This window comes from Peromyscus eremicus, chromosome 22, assembly GCF_949786415.1.
Source record: "Peromyscus eremicus chromosome 22, PerEre_H2_v1, whole genome shotgun sequence".
NCBI lineage: Eukaryota > Metazoa > Chordata > Mammalia > Rodentia > Cricetidae > Peromyscus > Peromyscus eremicus.
This window is the reverse complement of record NC_081437.1, coordinates 36,319,857-36,345,125: the sequence shown is the minus strand read 5'-3', so window position 1 is coordinate 36,345,125 and position 25,269 is coordinate 36,319,857. Positions and strand designations below refer to the sequence as shown.

Here is a 25,269-nt window from a genome sequence, read left to right as displayed (position 1 = left end):
CAGATCTGTGAAGGACATGGAGCCTTGAAGGTATAGTGACGGTACTCCAGCCAGACTCTTCCAGATGAGGAGGGATCCCAGTCCGTAGCAGGCCCTGTCCGAGGTTGAATCCCTTTGTAAATTTGGAGGTAACAATCCTAGTGTGGGGCGGAGAGAGACAGGCAGGGCGTGGACATCGGAATAGATTAACTCCCCCATAGGGGAGAGGGGCAGTATGGGCTACAGCCTGTTCATGGGGAAGGAGGAGGGTCTTCCAGCCAGGGGGTGCTGTTGTCTCTGTGGGTGTCAAGGAGTCTCCCAGTTCCAGGGAAGCCCCTGGCAGCAGAGGCTGCCTGCCTGCAGTGAGCTCTGAATTGGGGAATACTCTGCCTTGGACTGAGAAGCCCCTGCAAGTGATTAAAATCATGCTGAGGCAGGAGGATGGCCAACTCACGGCCATCACGTCTGAAGGCTGTGTGGGGACACAGGGACAGTCGTGCTTGAGCAGAGACCTAGGAAGACTCTCTAGGAAGTGGGACCAGAGGCAGGCATCCTAACAGATTTCCACTCAGGTCCCCACAGGCATACACACAAAGCCAGCCTGTGTGAGGCTGCTTCTCTGCCGCCAATGCCCGGAGCTCCCTTCCCGGCCCGCCCCGCTGCCTGGTCTGGGCTGGTGCCAGCTCTGCACTGGGTCACTAGGGAAGCCTGTTTGGCAGCACACCTAATTGTAGCCTGGGCAGAAAGGCCAGGCAGCCACGAGACACTTGGGTGGTGGCCCTTCCAGGGTAGGAGGTGGCTTATGCAGCTGCCCAAGGCCACACAGCCTTTCCAGTCTTTTATCTGAGGCTGTTTGGGGGACATCAGCCTTGGGCAATTATGTCCAAGAGGTGGCAGGGTGGCATGGGTGGAGAGGTGGCTAGATGTTGAGCTTACGCTCACTAGGCGACAGGGACCAGCTGCTTCCGACTGCCCGGCTGCTGTCCCCCTTTCTTCCTCTGTAAATCAGTAGTCCTCATGATGACCCTGACCCAGGGCCTCAGCAGCTCTGGAAATGGTGAGACAAGCAGGGTCTCAGACTCTGTTCCAGACCTAAGAAGTTTCAGGATGGACCCACAACCTGAGTCCTACCATGCCTTCTCTGCACAGGGTCGTGGGTCTCTTCCTAGGCTCATGCTGATGCACTGAGCTCACATTGCATAAGAAAGTCTCTTGCTAAGAGAGGGAGAATGCCGTGGACAAGGAGGCATGCCAGTAGTAGCACAAATTGACCTCTGGGTGACCCTTCCTGTCCCTTGGCACCCAGCCCAAATGAGCACTGTAGACGATCCTCCAGGCAGTCTCTCTGGGAACTGATCAGATCCTCTCTGCCGGGACCCATGAGCCTTGGTGGATGGCGCATCTGGTTTGTGGGTCAGTCTGTCCTGTCTTGGTGAGGAACCCAAGGACAGGGAGTGGGTTTGAATTCTCCCTGTCCCCAGATTCCTCTCCTCCCCCGCCACATGCACCGTCCCTCTGAGAAGTCTCCAGGAGACTATGATACTCTGGTTCTGTTGTTGACAAAGGACGCAAGTTGAGAGCATGTGGACCCTGTCCCGAGTACCTGACACATGGACACATTTGCTTCTCTCTCTCTGGAGGACTGAAGACAATCTCACAGAGAGGGCGCACAGCCTGGAGACACACTGAGAAGGCAGAGGCTGGCAGCCAGGATGCGGCCACCCGAAGCCCGAGCTGCCCACCAGGTCCGTGGGAGTGGGTCCTCTGGCTGGCGGGAGCTACCCACTGCCCTGAGCCGGGCCTCCATGCAGGTCAGGGGTTAGCAGCCTGAGGTTGGGGAAGAAAGCTCTGGCTTGAGTGAGGAGGTGGCTGCTGGGGGTCATCGCTCACCAGCCTGTGATAATGGGGATGTTGCTCTAGTCCTCTGTTCCTCAGTTTCCCCATGTGTAACATGGGGCTGAAATGGAGGGGCAGCACACCAGCATCAGCACAACACTGGCCTGCTTCTGCATGTCTGTGCCTGACCTTCCTTTGGACTGGATACATCAGGCAAGGCACCATTGTGATTTCTCTCTGGAATCCACTAGACCTCAGTTTCCCCATTAGCAAACGAGTGGGCTGACCTCGATGGTAAATGTCTTAACTGTCTTAACTGCCCCTCTGTCTTCCATCCCCAGGGCCTCCAGGGGAGGAGCCAGGAGCCTGGGGCTGTCAGCAGGAAAACAGTTGCTCAGCCCTAAGCAGTCTCTGATTGGTGGAGGTGAACCACTTGACAAGGTGTTCGGCCAACCAGGAAGCCGCCATACCATCAGTTCCCTCTGCCTTCTGGTCTTTCGGCTGCTTCTGGCCTGATGAGCTGGACCAAAAGAGAAAGAGAAATGGTAGGAAGAACGGTGGGCCCAGGGGTGTGCCCACATCCTCTCTTCTCTCCAGCTCTTCTCAGCCTATCCCACCTAATCTGGAGAGCATGTCAGTGCAGTGGGGACAGTGGCTAACACGTGCGTTGTCCCATGTTGATTTCATGGCTGGACTCTGGCCAAAGGCAGGAATATTCAAGAGCTGTAGAGGCCTGGGCTAGCGGGGCTTGGGCCTGGATGGGGGGGTCACTGGATGACTCAGGGGTGAAGATCAAATGGATGAAGATGTCTGCCCCTGGGGGTCTCCTACCTCTCAGCAGCTGCCGGGCCTAGTTCCTCCAAATTAGCAGTAGAGAAGAGACTAGCCTTGGTAGATCCTTGGACCACCACATCTGGAATACATCTCCGAACACACCTAAGTAAAAGATTCCCAGGTATGGCTTCTCTGACTACAGGATTTTAGAACGGACTTGGGAGCTGTCCACAGAGTGGCTAATGATATTCACATAGCCTGGATGTCATATGCCATCTGTGACTACCATCTTGCTTCACAAGACAGGGCATTTTAGTAGGGAAAAAATGGAAAGATACACTCTCAGAATAAATGACAATTCCTAATATATTTTACGTTTTAGTGCATTTTATGCCCCTGTAATACAATACCACAAGCCAGGCAGTTTATAATGAGCCTACAGTATTTGTTGGCTTGTGTTCTTGGAGTCTGGGCAATCTAAGATGGAATGAGCAGTGGCTGGTAATGCCCTTCCTGTCATACCACCCATGACAGAAGGTCAGAGAGAGAGCCACAGAGAGAACACGGTGGGGCTAAGTCTATCTATCGTTAAGGAACCCACAGCCTTAACCCACTCCTGGAGGGTAGAGCCCTTGTTGCTGAACCACTCTGTAAAGGCCCCACCTCCTAATACCACCAAAGATCAAGCTTCCAACATACGAACTTTGAGGGGCATGTTCAAACCAAGCATAATTTGAAAAAAAAAATGAAAATTCCATAGTACAGAATGAAAAACTCAGTCTTTTGGCCTTGGTTTTGTTTGTTCACAACAAAATCACGAACACTAACAATTCGACCAGAGCTCAAGGCTAATTAGAAAACCAAGGCTAATACTGGACATAGTCACACAATCCCAGGGCTTGGAGGCAGAGGCAGGTGCATCTCTGTGAGTTCAAGGCCAGCCTGGTCTACAGAGTGAGTTCCAGGACAGCAGGACAACATAGTGAGACCCTGTTCTAAAAAACAAACAAACCAACAGACCACCACCAACCAAAACAGGAACCCAAGGCTAATCCAACTTTGGCACGCACTCAAAGAGGAGAGTTGTCAAGGTAACCCAGCATGGTAACACCAGGACCTGGAGAAGCAGAGCTCTTATGTCAAGCCTGTTGAGTCCAGCTCGGTTGTTCGAACATCTTCACTGGGTTCTTGCACAGGGGACAGCTGATCTTGCTAACTTTCCCTGTCCCTTGGTGGCTGGTTTCCAACATCTCTCATCTCTCCAAGTGTGGACCTCACAGCTGTCCCAGCAGGCTGGGCTTTGCAGTCCCAGCTCTCTGGAGCAGAGGCAGGAAGAGCCACAGCCTGAGGCCAGCTTGGGCCCTAAAAGTGAAAGGGGGAAAAAAGAGAAGAGAGGCGAGGAGAGGAGAGATTCAAGAAGGAGGCACAGTGTTACTAAAATTATAAGGAAATAGGAAGCTAGACCCTGGGGAGATGGCTTGTCAGCAAAGTGCCCTCTATGCACGTAAGAACCTCAGTCTAGATCCCCAGAACCCAAGGAAAACAAAAAAACAAACAAACAGCAAACACCAGGCCTGGCCGTGTGCTTGTTATCCCATGCTAGCAAGGCAGAGATGGCGAATCCCCACAGTTCCCTGGCTAGCCCGTCCAATCCAACTGGCGAGCTTCAAGTTCAATGAGGGATTCTGTCTCAAACGATGAGGTGGAGAATTAACGAGACAGACACTCCAACACCAACTTTTACCGGAACTGGCTTTGCGGCGATCAATGGAGTAAATGGTCATAACAGCATAACGTAGGGTAACTTGACAGTGTCTTTGTGAATAAAATGTATGTATAAAGTCGCCGGGCGGTGGTGTCGCACGCCTTTAATCCCAGCATCTCGGTGAGTTCGAGGCCAGCCTGGGCTACAGAGTGAGTTCCAGGACTGTTTCACAGAGAAACCCTGTTTCAACAAAACAAAACAAAAGGTATGTATACAGTCATTTGTAGTTGTGCATACTTGTAATCCCAATACAGCTACAATCTGTCTCAGAAGAGTCAGGAAATCTTGGCTAAGTTTGAGGCTAGGGCAGAAGGATTGCCGTGAGTTCAAGACCAGCTTGGATTACATACCAAGACCCTGTCTCCAAAAGAAAAGGGAAGAAAAAAATGCATGCACATGTATCAGGATTTTAATAGCAGTTTTAGTCATAAGAGCCTGAGACTGGAAACAGTCCTAATGTCTGCAGTACAGCTATGACTTTTAGAAGAATGCAAATGTGGAGGTGGAAAAACAGCTCAGTCAGACGTATTTGCTGCACAATCCTTGGAAGCCATGTAAAAAGCCGACACATACCTGTGGTCCTAGCCCTAAGGAAAGGCAGTTCCCTGGGGCTTGCTGGCCGGCCAACCTAGCCTAATTGTCCAGCCCCAGGTCCCAGTGAGAGAGCTTGTCTCAAGACAGAGCAGATGGCTCCTGAAGAACCACACCCAAGGTTGACATGGGGCCTCCAGTGCATGCGCACTGATGCACACACACACACACACACACACACACACACACACACACACACAGACACACACAGACACACACACACCCTACTTGCATGAAACAGCATCTTGAGTGAAGGGAGCCAGACCTCAAATTTCACATACTGCAAATTCTATTTATAAAGGTTTCAACACACACACAAAAGTTATCAATGCCATTAGAGGTCATAATCAGGACTGTGCTGGTCAGGGGGCCAGGAAGGATGAAATGGTAACTGGAGGGAGCTCGGGTGGCTTCCAGGTTCTAGGAAGAGTGTTTCTTGCCCTGGGTGTTGGTGGCCCAGTAAGTTTGTCCTGTAAAAACTCACCTGTGCACAGAATTTGTGCTTTCCTGTGACTGTGCTGTGCTTCCTTAAAATCCACAGACAGAGGCAGAGGAGGGGGAGGGGAAGGGAGGAGGGAAGACAGAGACACACACCCCCCCAAGCAGTTAACCCAGCACTTCCCATGCTAACTGATCCTGTAGCTCTCCTTGGGTGTGGGCACACAGTGGACCAGCAGGATATACTGGAAAGTGGCAAGCAATCTAGATGTCCTGGTTATTCAACCAGAAGTGTTAAACGCATCCATAATGGAGTGTTATTTAACCATTACCAAGAACAGAGTTGATTTTTACAGATCAATGTACAATAAGCTCCAAGACATAATGTGAAGTCAATAAGGCGGGCTCAGAAGTTCACAGCACAGTCTTCTCTGCAGGACAACATGCACACACGGGTAGACGGAGCACACTCAGGAATCGGGCATTCTGGCCTGAGGGGCGATGCTCTCTCTACAGCTGTGATCTACAGCTACGTCCAGTCCTTCTTGCTGGACCACACTGTCTCTGAGTGTTGGGTGACAAGGGTCTTAGGAAGTCCTTCAGCTTACGAACTTATCAATATCCTCTTGAATACGAGTTGGCAGCAACGGAAGCCTGGGCTAGATGCGGGTAGACCTAGGACTTATGCCTGAAGAGCCATGATCCCAGGTTACCCCTTCCATCCAGGGAACAGAGTCTGGAGTGAGACAAGCTCCAGGTCCCCGGAGAGCCATCGCCTTCCACCCTGTAAGAATGGAGCAGGACTTGGGGAAGGTCACGATGCCCGAGAAGTGACTTGGATCCAGAGGCCAAGCACATGGGCTTTGTGCTGAGCAGTCGCCAGGGAACCATATTGCAGACTCAGTCAAAGCAGACAAGAACCGCCTCCCTCCAGGCAGGAGTAACATGTTCTGGTAAGCGAGGGCAGTGACTTGACCTAACGCCAGGGCCGAGGGCCTGAAAGGCAACCGGTGGAGAGTATTGTGGGAAGCAGTGAAGAAAGATGGGGTGTCGTGTGGGTGGGCATCCGGTCCAGAAGAGTCAGGGATACCTGGGTAAGTGTGAGTGTCTGGATTCCACCTGGGGCTTTGAGCATGGGTGTGGTACACTGTCCACTTTTGGAAAATCCTTCCAGTGGTGAGAGGCAGAGGACAGTGTCAGCCTTGCTAGGGAGACTTGCTGGGACGCGGTGACAGTCACTCAGGTATGTCTGTGTAGCAGCCTGGGCAAGGGACAGAGTGAGCGATGAGAACAGTTGGCGTGATATTTTAGAAGAAATGGTGACGTCATTGGCGAGAGAACAAACACAGGAAAGGGAGTCGTCGAAGGTGAGCCACATCACTAGATCAAGAGGCAGGATATCCAGAGGCACCCTCTTGACTGAGGACATCCAAGTTGGTGAACGCAAGTTAACTCCCAAGGATGCTGGATGAGAGAGAGGGACCTTGGGTTGCCCCAGAACAGAAGCCAGCAGGGTTGACAAGGTTGATGTAATGTTGACTCATTAAATCAACAGTTACCATGTGCTGACATGGATAAATCAGCCAAGCTCCCTGTCCCGGGGGAAAAGACAGACAGCATAAGAAGAAACAGAAAAGCTGCAGACCAGGCGAAGTGCTACGCGGAGTTAAGGTGCAGAGGGCAGTCAGGGAGTGAGGTCAGCCTGAGTCCACAAGCATGCTGGAAGAGGCTTCCCGGGGTACATCAAGTAAATGACACACGCTAAGCCCTGGAGACAGCGGTTGATGTGACAGGCATCCCAGAGCAGGCCTGGACCCACGTCTTGGTTTATTTTTGTGATTATAACAAAACACCTGTGACCAGGAAGTTTATAGAGAGGGGTGTGTGTGTGTGTGTGTGTGTGTGTGTGTGTGTGTGCGCGCGCGCGCGCGCGCGCGCACATGAAGACCAGAGGTTAGCCTCTTAGGAGCTGCCCACTCTGATTTTGCTGGATTTGTTTAAGGCAGAGTATCTCATTGGGATGTGGGGCTCGATGACTTGGCCATACTGACTGGCCAGCGAGGCCCAGTGTTCTGCCCCTCTGCCCCTCCCCAGAGCTGGGATTAAAAGTGTGCACCACTCCGCCTAGTTCTTTACGTGGGTTCTGGGGATCGACCCCAGGTCTCCAGGCCTGCATTGCAAGCTCTTTCCCATCTGAGGCACCACCCCACCTCCTGTATAGAAAGTTCATTCGATATAGAAAGTTCATTCGGCTCACAGTGCTGGGGCCCAAGAGCACTAGTTGTGCTCAAAACATCTGATGGGAGTCTTCCTGTTGGGTTAAGACAACGTGGAGAGTGTCACATGGTCGGATAGAGCGCGCAAGCCAGCCAGGCTCTCTTATTATAAAACCTCATGCCCTTCCTTAATCCCAATCACCTTCCAAAGGCCCCGTCTCCAAATACTATTAACATGTGACTCTGGAGACTATTTCCCAACACATGGAGCATAGCAACCATGAGTGCGAGGGGACAGGAGAGAGCTGAAGAGCAGATTCCCTGCAGGAGCTCAGGTGTGCATGGCAGGGTGGGGCGGGGAGGCGTTATCTCAAGCACTGTGCGAGCCACTGAAAAGTCTAAGGATGCCTGGGGCGGGGAGGGGGACGATGGGGAGGCGATGTCGGCAGGGGTGGACACGGGGAGTCAGAAAGCCAAGGGGGGCAGCAGGCAAAACAATTTCAACAAGTCTGAGTGGAAGACTGAGTCCATGTGTGCTCAACTCCCAAGTAGTTAAACGTGGTGAATCCTCTTCAAACGCTCCCACTGTTACTTTCAACCAATGCCTTCTCTTTGGGCCTATTTAATCCCACTGTCTAGCCAGTGTGAAACTGCAAGGCATCAGGGCTGGTATGAACCTTAAGCCTTACCAGTTTAAGTACAGGGCTCTCTGCCTGCTCACCTGTGTGAGGACAGGGGGCATGATGCCCGGCTCCAGAACACTCACATCAGCTATGACTGTTCCCATACCTCCACGGGTATCCAGGCTCTGCAGCGAGGCCTCTGACCACTAGTGGAGGGGTGTCCTATCGCTGCACTGTAGGTTGGGTGACCCACACACATTGCATGTATTAACCCTGCTCTCCAAGACCTGTGAGGTGTGTAAACGGATAACCGCACCTAGAGACGCACAGAGAACAAAAAGGTACCCCGGCTTTGAGTCAGCTCTCACACGTAGGCCGGTGGCCTTTGTATGGCCACTGGGAAGGATGCGCAGGCCTCATTACGCATACGTTAGGTGGTCGGCTACACGGCTGGTGTTCCTTTTGCAGCGAACTGCAGGCTAGCACGGTGGAAGAGGCCAGACCCAGAAGCATCAGATCTGACTCCCTGCGAGCAAGAGCGGATGCAGGAAATGTCCCTAAACCCAGACAGCTTTCAAACCGCCTCCTGGGCAGAGGCGCGGTCCAGGGAGCCAGGGGCAGCTTACAAGAAATTAAGAGGCAGCGTTAAGCCGTCCCTGGGAGTCCCGCCCGCTGCGCGGGGCCAGCGCGCGACCTGGGCGAGCGGCCCCTCCGCCCGCCCGGAGAGGACCTCACGGCAGCCGACCGCCGCCGCGCCGCCGCCGGGACCTTTCCCCTACTTTCCAGGCCTCACGCCCCGCCTCCAGCCCGGACCAAAACACGTGCCGCCTCCCGCCCCGCCGGATCACGCCGCAGCCAGGCTCCGATCACGCGGCCCCCCGCGGCCCCCATTGGCCCGCGGCTTGCCGGCCCGGCGCCGATTGGCTGGCGGCGGAGGCCACGCCCCCGGGAGGGAGCGGTGTATTTTGGTTTGCCCGCGCGCCCCGCCCCGGGCCGCTCCCTCCGCGGCGCCCCGCCCCTCCCGCGCCTGGCGGGCCGCGCGGAGGCAGAGCCGCGCGCGGCAAGGAGGGCGGAGGTGCGCGCCGGCGGCTGCAGGCGCTCGGGACCCCGCCGCCCGCCCGGCCGCCCGGCCGCCGCACACGTGCAGCCTCCGCCGCCCGCGGAGCCCTGTCCCTCCCCTTCCCCCCCACCCCCGATCCGCAGCTTTGTCGCCTGCAGGCCGTCCGGCACCATGCACTCGCCGGGCTCCACCGGCCCGGGCGACGCGCGCGCGGTGAGTGACGGGGCTGAGCGCGGGGCGAGGGGGCGCGGGAGGGATGGCGACTCCGCGCGGCGGTCGAGGCCGGGGCGGTGCTCCGGTCGTGGCAGGGGCTGCGCGGCTCGGCGGGGTCCGGGTGGGGAGGGGGGGCGTGTGAGCGCGGCCGGCCACAGCCTTCAGCTTTGTCTCCTGTCGTCCGCTGCCGGCCCCGCCCGGCGCGGCTATTTCCAGCCATGACGTCACCCGAATCCAGCGGAGGACCGCTGTTGGGTGTGGGCGCGGCTGGCGGGAACGGGGAGGGCGGGGCGGGGGCGGGGCCCAAGCAGGGGCGCGGCGCCAGGGGGCGTGGTGAAAGCGTTTGCTGGGGGGGGTCGAGGGGCGGGGCCAAAGCCAGGGCGTGTCGAGAGTGCCTGGGAAGGGGGATGTGGGGAGCTCGGTGGGACCCGGGCTGAGGGCGTGGTGAAGGCACCTGGTGGTAGTGTGAGGGAGCAAGGGCGGGGCCAGAGCTAGGTGGCTTGGTGCGAGCAGCTGGTGGAGGTGTGGGGTGGGGCGTGGGGCGGGGCCAACGTGAGGGGGTGTGGCGAGAGCGTCTATCTGATAGGGGTGTGCAGGGGGCGGGGCAAGGGCGGAGTCCAAGGGAGGAAATGGTGAGAGCATCTGGCGGGAGTGTAGCGGTGGGGCCGTGGGTTGAACCGAACCAAAGGTGTCTCAGGAGGGTGTACCTGGAGGAGTGAGCCGGACCGAGGCAAGAGTGTGTCTGGGAAGGTTCTGGGGGGCCGTGGCCGCTGAGCTTGGTGGCCTTGTAGGGGGTAGGGCTGGGTAAGGGGTGGGGCCAAAGCAAGAAGGGGCGTGGTAATGGGACCAGGACGGAGTGTAGGGCTTGGGCCTAGCCACAGAGTGGAGTCAAGGTAGGGGACCCCTGTCAGAAGGTGTAGAGCACAGGGCCACGGAACCTGACAGAAATGTTGGGGGCCTGGGGAGGCGCTCAGGTTTCTGTCGAGAACACAGCAGTACATGCACCCCAGGGTCCGTATTTATCCTTCCTGGTCTACGGGCTGGACGTTCCACTCAAATGATCCTGGCAAGAGGTCGAGTCTGGCCCTCGAGACGCTGGATAAGGCCCTTTGCGAAAGGTAGCCTCTTCACCTGCTTACTGAAGGGGACTCTGGACAGACAGGAAGTTTCGAGGCTCAGAAAGTATGTATGGAGATATATGTATCACAGGTTCAAGGTTCTCTTTTGGAAGGGATGGGTTCCAGTCTCTTCCTCCCCGCGCCCCTGGTTGTAAAGGTGGTGTGGTGTGCAGGATGAGGTGCTTTTCACACACCCTTCTGCTCACCCCACCTCCTCCTAGTTAGTTTTCATGTTTCTGAATGCTGAGGAAACAGGCAGTCACCGTAGACTCTATTTGCATGGAACCCAGGTTCAGCCACTGGGAAATTAAGTTTGGGGTAATGCTTCCTTAGAGACACTACTTTGGCGGCTTTTGATCTAGAACGATCTCACCCGCCAACTGGCTGCTTAGCCTCATTATCTGCTTCGTCTATTTATCTTTCCCGGGATACCTTCCTACTAATCTCTTTGGTATATACCTCTAGAGATAGTCTTAATCATTTACCCAAGAAGCTTGAAGTTAGTCACCTGTTCTGTTTATTTTTATTTTATATTGGTGGGCATTGAACTCAGGGTCACACATGAGCTAATCAAGCATTCCACCATTGAGCAATAGCCCAGCCTAGAATCCTTTTAAAGAGTCAGGGTTTTGAGTTTTTTGTCTTGTCTTATGGAAACTGTTTCTCTAACCAAACCTAATCTTCAGAGCTTGAAAGCAAAGTTGTTGTGAGAGTTCCATTCAGGTCTTCTTACGTCAAGACAGAGCCTGTTGCTGTGTTAGAATGCTGCACGTTACGTCTGTGGTAGATCTGCCTGCCTGTCAGGGTTACCCCTTTTATTCTCCTGAACTAAGAAGCCGCTGACTTGTGTTGCCTGTAGGCTGACATCATGGACATCTGTGAGTCCATCCTGGAGAGGAAGCGGCATGACAGCGAGAGATCCACATGCAGCGTCCTGGAGCAGACAGACATTGAAGCTGTGGAGGCTCTTGTTTGCATGAGCTCTTGGGGGCAGAGGTCTCAGACGAGACCCCTCACGCCGGTCTCTGATTCTGGTGATGTCACCACCACCGTGCTTATGGACACAGCTGCACCTGATCTACCAAAGGACTTTCATTCTTTTTCAACTCTGGTAAGAGGAGGTGGGGGAGAGAAGCATTTTTGTGAACTGCCCATAATAACTTAGGTAAAATATGTTGAAGAACTTGTAGGGCGATTAACTATGGTGCTTCCAGATGCCGCCAGGAAGTTCCCTACATTCCCTTTGTATGGATACCAAAGTGTGAAAACGTATCTCTTAGAAATGTTTTCTTTTCCTTGGTGAGTCATAACTTGCTGGCAGATGGTTAGTGGCCATTGGACAAAGCCTAAAGATGGTTACAGAAAGGTGATGTAGACCAGATGCCTGGGGAGTCCAAGGTAGGGTCTTGTTGTCCCAGTCTAGGATGAGGGTGTGGAGAGCAGCTAAAGAAAGCATGTACTCTGACATCAGACAGCCTTAGCTTAGCAGAGACAGCCGCCTGGTGTGACTGGGAGTTGATAAATCAATATTTTATTTTTAGGTTCTAACTTGCCACACCTATGGAATTGCTTCTTGGGTTGGAGAAGTCAGGCTGTAGATCTCTCACGGTAGTAAAACTAAGACGTGCTTGGCCTGGGCGAAGAACTCGCACTGAAGACTGTGGAGGGTAGACTTGAGGAGGAGTGACTGGAGCGAGGACTGGAGGAAAGAGGAGCTGGCTCCTCGTAGCCCCTCAGGTCTTCAGGCTTGGGCTTTTTCAAGGTGGCTGATAAGCGTTGGGGGCCAGTGCATAGAGGCTCAGTTTGGGAGAACCACTGTTTTCTTGATTTAAGAGCCTGAGATTTCATGAAAAGCTTTCATTTTGTTTTTGGAGACAGGGCTTTTCTCTGTGTAGCCCTGGCTGTCCTGGAACTCACTCTGTAGACCAGGCAGGCCTTGAACTCACAGAGATCTGCCTGCCTCTGCCTCCAAAGTACTGGGATTAAAGGCGTGTGCCCCTGCCACTTGACGAAAAGCTTCCATTTTAAAGTATGAATTTGTGTTATTTTTACAGTCCTTTTAGTTAAATTGTGTTTGACAGTAGCTACGCATGGCCTAGAGTAGACAATATCCTTCCTTCCAACAAGACCAAAACAACCTATGACACAATGCTTTTCTTTCTTTCTCTTGAAGTGCATAACTCCTCCTCAGAGCCCAGAGCTCATGGAGCCATCGACAGGGACCCCTGTTCCTTCCCAAGTAACTAATTCCAAAGGATGCATGGTCACCGCCCTCCCCCCATCCCCTACTGCGGCCACCGGAGCACTGAGCAGGAGGGAGCCAGTGGAGCCAGCCTCAGGGTCCTCCTGCAGGGCTGTGATGACAAGTGTGATCCGGCACACCGGGGAGGGTCCTGCTCCTCCGTGCTTTCCAGCCGCCCCAACTCAAGAGCAACAACCGCCTGACAGCGGAGAGGAACAAGGAGGGCTGCCGGGCCATCGGGAAGCTTTGCAGGACACACGCTTGGCAGATGGTTTACTTGTTACTAACTCAGTTTCCTGTCAGCCTTGCTTGCACAACCCTGGTGTCCCGTTCCCCACCTACAAAGACCAGCAGACAGGATGGCCGGCTGCCATTCAGCCCTGCTCACCAAAGAATTCTGAAAGTGACTTGTCAAGGAAAACCACCCCTCTGATTTCCGTCCCTGTCTCCAGTCCCCCGGTCCTTTGCCAAATGATCCCCGTGGCTGGACAGAGTGGCATGTTCTCAGCTTTTCTGAAGCCTCCTCCCCAGTTGTCTGCAGGGATTGTCAAGCCCATCCTGCCCCAAGCTGCTCCGGCGCCCCAGCCTGTGTTCATGGGCCCGTCTATGCCTCAGGGAACTCTGATGCTGGTCTTGCCACAGAGCACCTTTCCCCAGCCTGCTGCCTGCCCATCCGGTGTCGTGGCCATCGGGAATACCAAACTGTTGCCCCTGGCCCCTGCTCCGGTGTTCATCGCCTCCAGCCAGAACTCTGCCCCTCAGGTAGACTTTTCCCGAAGGAGGAACTATGTTTGCAATTTCCCGGGCTGCCGGAAGACCTACTTCAAAAGTTCCCACCTGAAGGCTCATCTTCGCACCCACACAGGTGAGTGGCGGGGGGCCTGGTGTGAAAGGGACGCCAGAACTTCGGGGAGGAGCCTCCTGAGCCTCTTGAGAGAGGCAGGAGAACTAGTGAGGAGGGCAGGCTTGCTGCGGTTGGGGTCATCAGCAGGTGCCCGCTGGGGAGAGGATGGGGCTTGGGATGGTTGGAGGGTACTCTGCCTCACTGCAGTGGCATCGCGTTCATATTCAGTGTAGACATCAGCGTGGTTTGGAGGATGGTCCACGCACGCCATCTGAGTTCACATTGTAGAATTGGGGGTGGAGGGGGTTCTAGACAGGGTTTCTCTGTGAAACAGTCCTGGCTATCCAGGAACTCACTCTGTAGACCAGGCTGGCCTTGAACTCAGAGAGACCCACCTGCCTCTGCCCCTCGAGTGCTGGGATTAAAGGCACACGCCACCAGCACCTGGCGACACTGTAGAATTTTTTAAGAGTATAGGAATTTTTGTTGTTGTTTGTTTTTGTCTCGTTTGGGTTTGGTGTTGTTGCTTTTGAGAATATATAGTTTTTAGTTTAAGAAGTCACACAAGGGGCTGGAGAGATGTCTCAGTGGTTAAGATCACCGACTGCTTTTCCAGAGGTCCTGGGTTCAGTTCCCAGCATCCACATGGCAGCTCACAGCTGTCTGTAACTCCAGTTCCAATTCCAGGGGACCGACGCCCATGGCAAAACACCAATGCACATAAATAAATAAACAAAACCCCTGCAATTAAAAAAAGTCACGCAAGAAGTTATAATAGCCTACTGGGTTTCTTTAGTTTTTAAATTCTGTCTTCAGGAATGGAAACATTCTCTGGCCGTTAGAGTCGCTGCTAGCCGCGTGCACTTGAAAGAGGCTGGCTGGACTGAGGAATGGGGTTGCACGTTCTCATCGGTTGAAGTTTTACACTCGGGTATCTTCAGGAGCTGGTGGCTGCCGTGCTGCCCAGCGGGGCCTGAGTGCCACTCGGCACGAATTAATTACATAGGTTAGAGCAGGTTTCTCAGGTCCTCTGTGAGCTGCTGCCTTATCATTGTGTATGGTCCTGTGGTTACGTGGTCTGCTTGTTAAACTTGACTTTAGAGAATCGTGTATTGACATGGAAACACATGCAGAGATGTAAGGGTCTATGGTAAAGCGTGCTTCCTAGACTCATGACCATGGAACATCACCCCTCGGTCCCATGAGAACGTCTGATTTGTGGACTGTGATACAGGAAAGCCTGAGGCTGGAGGGACTTACTGCTGTGGTTTTTATTTTAGAGTAGTGTTGATATAGGCTGACTTCTAATTAGCACAGTATGCTCTGGCTGCGGCAGACTGCATTGCTGAACAGCGTGCACTCCGGTGTCCAGAAAGAATTATTCCTTCATACTCCGGAGCTGTGATGGGCTTTAGGATGTGGGCCTTACACCTGTCCTGTGGAGTACTTGTCTCTTTGTCAGAGGAAACACAGCCTCCTTCTCATCTACCCGTGTGTTTCCATACGTCAACCTCTGCCTATTGGGGCCCTTGGAGGGCTGCCCCAATCAGTTGGTGGGTGTTTGCTGATACCCTTCCTCTTTGACCCCATGGGTTATTGTGTGTCTCACCACCTTTTCTCTGTGTAGCCCTGGCCATCCCGGATCTCGCTCTGTAGACCAGGCTAGCCTGGAATTCAGAAGGCCACCTGCCTCTGCCTCCTGAGTGCTTGGATTAAAGGTGTGCGCCCCCACAGCCGGCTTGTTTTTGTTATTTCTATTAGGTTTCTGTGCGTGGGTATGTGCGTGTGAGCGCAGTGGCCTGCAGCTGGAGTTATAGGTGGTGGTAAGTTCCTGCTGTGAGGACTGGGACCTGTGGTGGGTGTGCAGCAAGGGCGGCTGCACTCTAACCTGTGAGGCAGCCTCCTTGTTCCCATTATTAGATAGTTACCTAAACCGTATACAGACTCCTGGTGCCGCGCTAGGGAAGGATGGTTGGCGCTTTAGCAAGGCCCTTCTGGTGGCCGTGTCGGATGAAGGGGCAGTCTGTTCTGTTCTGTTCAGTGGGCTCGTGGGCGTGGTAAACGCCCATTCTTTTATTTATTTTTTTTTTGTCTGTCCAGATGAACTTTCCATCAGTGTCTTCCCAGGTAGAAATACTGACAGAACCGCAAAACCTGAGCTAAAGCCAGTTCCTCCGTGCTTCTCAGAGAAGTCAGATCGATTTGAATACGCTTGAGGGTTCTGAGTGCCATGCGTTTACCATTCACCAGCCCTCCTTTGGAGTTCTCCTAAGAACTGAAATTTCCTGTGGGTTTATTTCAGATAAAGATTGTGTTTCAAGTACCTCTGCCAGCCTGAACAGTATTTAAATGTGAAGAAGGTGAGGTGAATGGGTACTCCATTTGGCTGGAAACAGGGGTTCTGTAAATCGTGTGTGGAGGGACTGGCGGTCTCTGAGCAGCTCCCGGGCATTGGGTGTGCTGCTGACCCTAGGGGAGCGGGGGTGGGAAGTGCCACTGTCCGAGTCTGCTTTTGGATGCTTTGACAGTATCTATAAAAATTAGGCTACCGAGCTCAGGGCTCTGGAGCTGCCAATCTAAAAGCATCTCTAAGGGCCGGCCTGCCGCATTCCCAGTGTGACAGGACGTCACCTGGTGCAATGGGGTTAGTATGCCAGAGAGCTTGCTCTTATAACAGAGATGCTCCTGGGACTCTGTTCATCCATAATCCCAATGCTCAGGACCCATCATTGGCCAAAGAACCTACCTCTTAAGTATCAGTGGCATATGACCTTGGGATTGCATTTCCAGGGTATGGGGTTTGGGGTCATAGTGAAACCACATTAGCCACCCCATGCTTGCCATGAAGATTCCAAAATCACGGAAGCCTCACTGCTGGATTTTCAACTCTGAGAACTGTTGGAGTTAGTGTCTCTTCAAAACCTGTTATTTGCTACCTGCTCTAGGAAATCCCCGGAGAGACAGATCGCAAAGCAGTGTGTAGCTGTCTAGCGAATCATCCCGAGTGCATGAAGTCTGTGATTGCCACAGCCAGATAGGAGGGCTTGAGGATGCAGAGAAGGGCCTGGCCCTGCGCTGGCTGGAACAGGAGTTTGTTGAAAAGGGTTACAGTGTCTACCTGCCTGAAGGCCCCCTTCCCTGTAACTCCAGGAAGATAATAGGATCCGGGCACCTGCTCTGAAGTGTTGATAGACACTTCAAACTTAACCAGAAAGTGTCTGTTAGAACACAAACCTTGTCTTTTTTTATAACTCTAACCTCTGTGGTTATGGTTATTATTGTCAACTCGACAGGATCTGGAATCATCTAGAAGACAAGACTGAGTGTGCCTGTGAGGGACTATCTAAATTAGGTTAATTAAGGTGGGAAAACCCACATTAACTGGGTTCTAGACTGGATAAAAGGGAGACAAGCAGGCCAAGCACCAGCATCCATCTCTCTCTGCTTCTGGACGGTGGACAAAATAGGCCCAGCTGCCTCAAGTTCCTCCCGCCATGATGGACCTGTACCCTCCCACAGGGCCGGAATAAACTCTCCCTTCGTTTGCTCTTGTCAGCAATATGGAAAGTAATTAAACGTTTCTAACCACATGAAAAGTAATTAATGGAACCTATTTGTCAGCGTGAATGTGAAATAATGATTCTAAGAAGTCTTAAAGCCCCTTGGAAGGACTTTCTGGGATGTGTGCAGTTTGTCCTGAGAGAACTATTTCTTTGGAGAATTTTCTCCCTCATCTGTGGATGTTAGTCAGTTGGTAGAGTACTTGCCTAGCATGCATGAAGCTCCAGGTTTGATCCCCAGCACCCTGTAAAATTGGGGAGTATGGTGCACATTTGTAATCCCAGCACTTAAGGTGGAGTTAGGAGAATGAGAAATTCAGTGTCTTCCTTTGCTGTAAGGGCTGTTAGGGACTATCCTGGCCTCTGGCTTCCGTGAGACCCTGTCTCAAAATGCCTACCCAAAAACAAAACAAAACAAAACAAAAAACAGTCTTGTCGGGCTGGAGAGATGGATCAGTGGTTAAGAGCACTGACTGTTCTTTCAGAGGTCCTGAGTTCAATTCCCAGCAACCACACAGTGGCTCACAACCATCTATAAAGAGATCTGGTGCCCTCTTCTGGCTAGCAGAACACTGTATACATAATAAATAAATAAATCTTAAAAAAAAACGAAACAGTATTGTATAGAGATAGGAGGATCTCTCAAGTTCCCAGCCTGCCTGGGCTAGGCTACTTAGCAAGACCCTATCAAAGAAAAAAATAGCCGGGGATGGTGGCCAGCACTCAGGACACAGAGGCAGGAGGATCTCTGAGTGTGAGTTGTAATCTATGTAGGGAGTTCCAGGCCAGCCAGGGCTATATAGTGAGATCCTATCTCAAAAAAGTCTCCCCCAGGTATAATAGATTTGTTTTTATTTATTTTAAAATGCATCTTTAAAACCAAGGGTGGTGGCACATGCCCCTTAACTCCGGCACTAAAGTAGATTGCAAGTCTCCGATCAGCCTGGCTACATAATGAAGTCTCCATGAGAAAAGCAAAACACGAAGCCACACATGTGTGCATGTGTAAAATGTCTGAGAGGTTAGCCTAGTTTGAGACCTGTGGGCTTCCGCATATTACATCTCAGGATCAGCAGAAATGCATTGTGGGGGTTTGCTGACTTCGGAGCGCCCCCCCCCCCCGCTAGAAGAGCAGGTGTCACTCTTCTGAGATTGGGTGACCTGTGGGCAGCCCTCCGTGGGCAGCCCTCCGTGGGCAGCCCTCCGTGGGCTTCCTGGTGAGGTCCTGAGTGCGCACGCTTACTTGAATGTGTTTCCACTAGGGGAGAAGCCCTTTACCTGCAGCTGGGATGGCTGTGACAAGAAGTTCGCCAGGTCCGATGAACTGTCTCGCCACCGCAGAACTCACACGGGGGAGAAGAAGTTCGTGTGTCCTGTGTGTGACCGGCGCTTCATGCGGAGCGACCACCTGACAAAGCATGCCCGGCGCCACATGACGACCAAGAAGATCCCCGGCTGGCAGGCAGAGGTGGGCAAACTGAACAGAATCACCCTGGCGGAGAGCTCCGGGAGCATCCTCGAGCCCTTGCCGGCCTCGGGCTGAGAGGTTCTGCGGCGCCCATCACCGTGGGCCTCCTCTTCCACCTCTTCAGGAATGGGGAGTGGGACCCGTGTGTTCCTCCCCAAAAAACAAAAACAAAACAAACAAACAAACAAAAACATGGTCTCTGGGCTGTCGAAGTGGGGAGCTGGTTCTGATGGAAGTACGTTAACTTTCCTTTTCTGGTTGGGACCCTAGTCAGTATCTCTTCTCTTCTCTCTTCTCTCTCTCTCTCTCTCTCTCTCTCTCTCTCTCTCTCTCTCTCTCGTAAGGAAATGGAAGGAAATTTGATCTAAATCACCAGCATTCAAACAAATATTTCGGCAATAAAGTTTACAGAGTCTGGATTTTTTTTTTTTTTTTTACAACCTTTCTAGTCTGTGTTTTGTAGAAATGAGACAGGGTACTAATTTTTATACTTTTTTATAAAAATATTTATATTGTGCTCAAATCACCAATTTCTGGACAGTTTTACAACCTTCTTTTCCATGTTTTATAACGAAGTTTTGTAATGACTCTACTTAAGTACTCTTGGTAGTTAGTCAGAAAAAAAAAAAATCAAAATCACAAATTTGTTACCGGCCTTTCCTAGCCAATATTTTAGGTCAGAACTGGTTGAATAAAGAGCTCTTAAAGGGGAAAAAAATAAACTAGTCAGCTTCTTTGTGTCAGTTCCAGAGGAGAGTCTAATAGTCAATACTGTAGCCCACAGAACTAAAATCGTGGTTGGGTAGAACTCGTCACGTGTGTCTGATGTCCCTGGGGAGGGTGTGCCGAGTCTGCGTGGACTGCCAGCCAGCTAAGCAGGGGCCAGTGTGCACTGTGTTGACTTTGGGGCCACTCGTCTGCCGAGAGCCAAGGGTCCCGTGGCCTGTCTGTATTTAAGCACCAAAAAACCAGGAATTTGGACACCAAAGCTTTGTAGCTGGTCTGTTGGCTTCTGGTGTGGTCTTGTACTGCATGATGGGTTCAGTGACCACGGAGAGAAGAGCAAATGTCTATATTGGTTGATAAACTTCCCATCAAAGTACACCCTACGCAAAGCGAGGCACACGTGCACCGTGGGCCCTGGGGTTCAGGTGCCTTCCTTAATTACAGACAAAACACTAAGGCACTCTGTGGATGCCACTCAGCTGCCCTTCCGTTCATTGTGTGTGAAGGAAATTATTTTGCTCAAACAAGACTTGGAATGGGGATTTTGTAGCTAACTTGAAAACAGATCACAGGTGCTGCTTTGATGCCTTGTGAGCATGTACCCTGCGTATAGAGGCCTCCTGTGCGTCCCAATGACCACAAAAACTGGCTGTAGTTAGATGTTGGGAAGTTCAGGCAGTACAGTGAGAACAATATATTGCACTGTTTGGGCAGCCTGAGAGTATTTTTGTGTGTTACTGTATTAGATTTTGCATTTTAATACTGGCATTTAACTTTATTTAAATGACGGCAAGGTTGAACTATGAAATAGTAAGATAAAATGAGGTTTTGTGTTGGGGTCCTCGAAGCTTATAGAACCTACATTGTTACGTTACTTGATCCCTGTTAAGCTGCCTCTGGTAGCCTCCGAGCTTTGTATGTGTGTTTAGGAAGTGACGGGACAGCTCTCCAAGTAATCGTCACCGTTGTCTTTCATCATAAAGTAGCCGCAGGAGAACTAACTGTACATAGCTCACGAGTGCCCCGGTGGTACCCGGGTCCTGTCCTCCACACTGGTGATTGTGCTGAGGGTAATCCAGTGTGAATGTATTCATTGTAACATGCAGAGTGATGGTCCCTGTCCTGGTGTTCCTGTGGGTCATGGAAGGTCTTGGAGTGTTCGGTTGCTCATCCCTAGGACTTCATCCTCTGACCAGTGTTGTTTCTAGAGTAACCGACGTGTTGAAATACCTTTAGGGTTCCATTTCCTGAGTAGATTTAGAAACCTCCTCTGTGGAAGACCCCCACCATTTGTCCACCGAAAGACTATGTTGGAAAACATTTCCTATCTGAAAAGGACTCCTGAGCCCCAGAGCCCCTGGGGAGGGGGGCTGCTCCCTTGGGGGCCCTCCCTGACTCCCCATGGTGAGGCAGTACCCCCATTGCACTTTATTGCTTGAGCAATTCTGCTTGATTTGATTTTTTTTACTTTGTTGAGCCTTTCAGTAGTTTTAGTCATAAAAATTTAAATGTTTTGAATACTTACGTTTTATGTAACAGACTTTGACTTATTTAAATGAGTATGTGTAATGTAACCTTTTGCTTTGAATCATATAAAACTTTCTTGGTTTGCAGACTGGACTTGTGTGCTGTGTTTGTATGACAGTGTCCAGTGACCTAACGTACACGGTTTTCATAGGAGTCTGGAATAGTCGTCATGTGTCGGCCTAACTTGAACTCTTATTTGGGGGAGGGGGGGCGTCAAGTCTGTTTCAGAGGAAGCAGTACAGTGGCAGAGAGGTCAACTGGTAAGAATTCTTGCAGGCAAGTTGTGGCAGTTTGAACCTAATAACAGTCGTAATGGGACTTCCACTTTTACCTAACAGAGTAGTGGAGACCAGCTTCCATCTCCACAGGTACAGTCAGCTCCCATCCACAGCTGGGGTCAGGGTCAGGACAGAGATTGCCCATGTGTTATCCCTCCCCGCCTCTTGGCATCCGGCTGGACTTTGCAATGCAGAGCATTCATCATTCAGGCCCTGCAGTAACCTTGGGAGGCAGGAGAGGTGGGTGCCAATGCCCCTGAGACAGCAGGACCTGAGTCCCAGAGACCATGTGCTGGGGAGCAGGGTGAGGTCCCCCCTGTTGCTCCTGGGCTTTTGTAGACAAGGACTGACCTGGGGTCATCTGATAACCTGGGATCAGATGGATGTGAATCCAGACATCCACCCTTCCTAGTGAGATGAGTGACTTACCCCTCCATTTGTGCCTCCCAGACACGTAGTCTGCCTCCCCCCCCCCCCCCACTTTATTCATCCAGGGCCTGGCTGCACAAAGCCTGGCATGGACTGTGCCCTCTTTCATCTGCCGTAGAAGCCCTGCCCAAGAGGAATGGCTCTTGCGGTCATCTGTGCATTGCTAACTAAAGAGATCCACAGGGTGGTACTCTCCACATTCACCCAGATGCCGTCCTGGCAGATGGAGGAGAAGCGGATACGGTCCCTCCTTCCCCTGGTGGCAGTCTCCCTCTCCAAGGGATAGCCTAACCTCTGAGACAGCAGGACCTGAGTCTGTTAGCCCCCCTCCCCCAGGACTTCCAGGGGGCAGAGCGTCATCCAGCCTGCCACTGCTTCTCATGACCACACGATGTCACTGTTGAGAGTTGAAACCGGCCTTGGGATGTCAAACCCATCTTCCCTAGTGCCCCAGGCAACCAACCACACATACGGCTTCAGTTTCTGGATGTGCAGTTTTAGGACCCATCCTTCTAGTCTCCTCTGAAGCCCCATCCTGAGGCACCAACAACTTCAGGATACAAACTACGGGCCAAGTACCTCTGGGGGCTCAAGTGCTTCTCTGTCTTTCCCAAGGCTCCGTGCCCCAGAGAGGGCAGCGCTTCCTTGCCAACACTGGAAAGGGTTTCTCTGTGTAGCTCTGCCTGTCCTGGAACTCAATCTGCAGACTAGGCTGGCTTTGAACGCAGACATCCACCTTCCTCTATCTCTTGAATACTGGGATTAAAGATGTGTGCCCGCAAAAGGATTTATTTACACCAGGAACGTTCCTTCCTGCTTCTTAAGGCCTAAGTTTTCTCCAAGGTTCAGGCCAGCCCCTCAAAGAAGGTCTAATTACGGAGCCTGCTTCCTAGACGAAGCAACTCACCTTCAGAGTCTAGTAGGTGATTTATGGGTTAGCAGGAGGGCTCAGTGGGTGAAGGAACCTGTCACCAAGCCTGTTTGCTCACAGGAATCCATAGTGGAAAGAGAGAAGTACCTTCTGCAAATTGTCCTCTGACTTCCACACATGTGCACCACAGCATGCACACTCATGTACTACACATGCACACAGACACACGTGCATGTGTGCACACAAAATGTAATAAAAAATACTTTAAAATAAAATGGGGGTTCTGCTCTTTAATGCTCAGAATCACCCAAGGACACCTTCCCCCTATATACATGTATATGGGGAGAGAGGGGGAGGGGAGAGTGTATGTGCTGTGAGTGCATGTGTGCCGTGGCATCCATGCATTGGGAATCAGGGCCACCTGCAGCAGGTGATACTTTCCTTCTGCCACTCCTCTATGCCCTCTGGGGGTAGAACTCAAGAGGCCAGGCTTGGTACCAAGTGCTTTTACCTGCCGAGCATCACGTTGGCCCTTAAAAAAAAAAAAATTATTACATTTTATTTCTGTTCAACTCTTGACAGGAGGAAAAATACCCCCAGGGACCTGACACTCAACTGCTGGCCTCCTGGCTACTGCTAAGAGACTCTTGGTCTCCAGAGTGCAACCCAGTGAGGGGGGAGCCTTTGTCAGGGGACAGTGACATTCATTCATGAATCCCAGAATCTACCAGGGGTAGGGTAGGACTCCCTTGCAGGGACCTGGGCATCATTCCAGGAAATAAACTGGCTCTGGGAATTGGAAACATCAGAAAAGAGGGTACTAAAAGCTTGTTCCAGAGCTGGGCAGTGGTGGCACATGCCTTTAATCCCAGCACTCAGGAGGCAGAGGCAGGCGGATCTCTGTGAGTTCGAGGCCAGCCTGGTCTCCAAAGCGAATTCCAGGAAAGGTGCAAAGGTACACAGAGAAACCCTGTCTCGAAAAACCAAAAAAAAAAAAAGCTTGTTCCAGGTAGTTTTGGCCAATCCCTGCTAGTGTGGGAGGTCCCTTCCAAGCTGGGCCAAGACCCCCCCCCATGAACACAAACCCTGGAGGTTTCTCAAAGCTCTGCCCCTTTGTCCAGAAAGCCTACCCATGATTTCTGACTGGAAGGGCTCAGAGTTTTCTCAAGTACAGCCTTGGCACATCTTGGAAGAAATCTGCTGCCGAGCCAGTGGCCGTCTGTGGTTACTTAGACATTCTGTGATGAGAACCAGGGTCAGCTCATGCTGTGTGGGGGCAGATCCCACCCTCTGCTTAGAGCTGGGCTCGTGGCTGGGAAAACAACATGGGCAGCCAACCGTGAAGCAGCTGTGCAGGATGGGACATAGGTGTGTACCTGGCACCCGGGCGGTGCAGGAAGTGCTCCTGTGGGCTGCAGTGTACCCAACCCCACCCCTTGCAGGACCAGCCTCTCCAGAGCCTGAGTTTCCCCAGGACCACAGCTCACTTTGGTTGGCACACACTTGCTCTGGCTAGCCACTGCTCAGGACATCCTTGGAATTGAGGGATGTACGTTTGTTTGTTTGTTTTCTGAGACAGGGTTTCTCTGTATAGTCCTGGCTGTCCTGGAACTCACTTGGTAGCCCAGGCTGGCCTCGAACTCACAGAGATCCACCTGCCTCTGCCTCCCAAGTGCTGGGATTAAAGGTGTGCGCCACCACCGCCCGGCCCTCATCATTCTCTTAATCAGATGAACTATGTGAATTATGAATTGAATGTGCCTATTCAAATGCAACGTGTAAGCTGCAAATATTTGCAACATCAAGTTCAAAGCCTGATTCGTCCTTCGGTAAAAATGTAACATTTTAACCTCTTTTAAAATAAGCATTTGTAATATTTGGGTTAACATATTAAAATAGAAACAGCTCTCATCTTCATATCAAAAGCAGTGCTTTGAGCTGGGGTGCGATGCGGCTTCCCGCTCTGGGAGATTTTGACCTCATGCTCAGCCAGCTGGTAGACACCCCATGGCTCTGGGCTCCAACCGTAGCACGAGTCTCCCAGCTTCGAACTCAAAGGCACTCTTGTCAAGTCGTAACCGTTCGTGGAATCATTTGCAGGTGGCAGCACAGGACTATGGGCGTGGGGACAGTGCTGGTGACCGTCCTTCCTTGGCTAGTCCAGGCTGAGCTCTGAGAAGTCTCAGGCTGGTAGCAGTCCTCAGGAGAGGTGTGATACCGGGGGAGGCCGCTGTTTGGCAGGGGAATGTAACATAAACTGAGCCCTGTTCCGGCCTCAGCCAAAGCTGCCCCCATCCCCTCCTTCTCTACTGTTTTCTGACACGGAATCTCACTAAGCGGTTTGGGCTGGTCTTGCATTCACCCTGTAGCCTTCAGTTCTCAATAGTCCTCTAGCCTTGGCCTGATGCCTGCGGTGATGGTAAGCGTGCGCCACCACTCACAGATCGGTGAACCCTTCCTGCCGCACCCCCGACGGCTGTCCCGGTACATCCACACACCCTACAGGACCCACACAAGCCCTTCCCTCCTTCCCATAGACTCTGTATTTCCCATCTGTCCACTGGCAATGTTTGAAGGCTCTTCTGGCCTCATTACTGTGTCTGCCTTCCACCCGAGCAGGGAGGAAGGAGAAGAGGTCCACAGCCAGACTGCCAGCCAGAGGGAAACTGGAGAGCAGTTGCCATAAAGACCTATGTCAAGTGCGCTCGCTC

General features: G+C 52.2%; 1 protein-coding gene and 1 long non-coding RNA gene across 2 annotated transcripts; both read left to right on the top strand.

Moving 5' to 3' along the window:
• Positions 1-1,538: 1,538 nt before the first annotated feature.
• On the top strand, positions 1,539-2,958 carry LOC131897619 (uncharacterized). Its single transcript, XR_009375743.1, has 2 exons — positions 1,539-1,724; positions 2,157-2,958. It is a non-coding gene; the product is annotated as an uncharacterized LOC131897619 (long non-coding RNA).
• Positions 2,959-9,412: 6,454 nt separating this feature from the next.
• On the top strand, positions 9,413-18,891 carry Klf11 (KLF transcription factor 11). The gene is made up of 4 exons (XM_059248352.1): positions 9,413-9,495; positions 11,473-11,724; positions 12,787-13,720; positions 18,522-18,891. Exons 1-4 carry the CDS (start codon positions 9,454-9,456, stop codon positions 18,800-18,802), a joined length of 1,509 nt encoding a protein of 502 aa, XP_059104335.1. The 5' UTR covers positions 9,413-9,453; the 3' UTR covers positions 18,803-18,891.
• Positions 18,892-25,269: the final 6,378 nt, after the last annotated feature.

Coding starts and splice junctions, on each gene's coding strand:
- Klf11 (XM_059248352.1), top strand. CDS start 9,454: ATGCACTCGCCGGGCTCCACCGGCCCGGGCGACGCGCGCGCG. Junction 9,496..11,472: donor GCCCGGGCGACGCGCGCGCG/GTGAGTGACGGG, acceptor TGTTGCCTGTAG/GCTGACATCATGGACATCTG. Junction 11,725..12,786: donor TTCATTCTTTTTCAACTCTG/GTAAGAGGAGGT, acceptor TTTCTCTTGAAG/TGCATAACTCCTCCTCAGAG.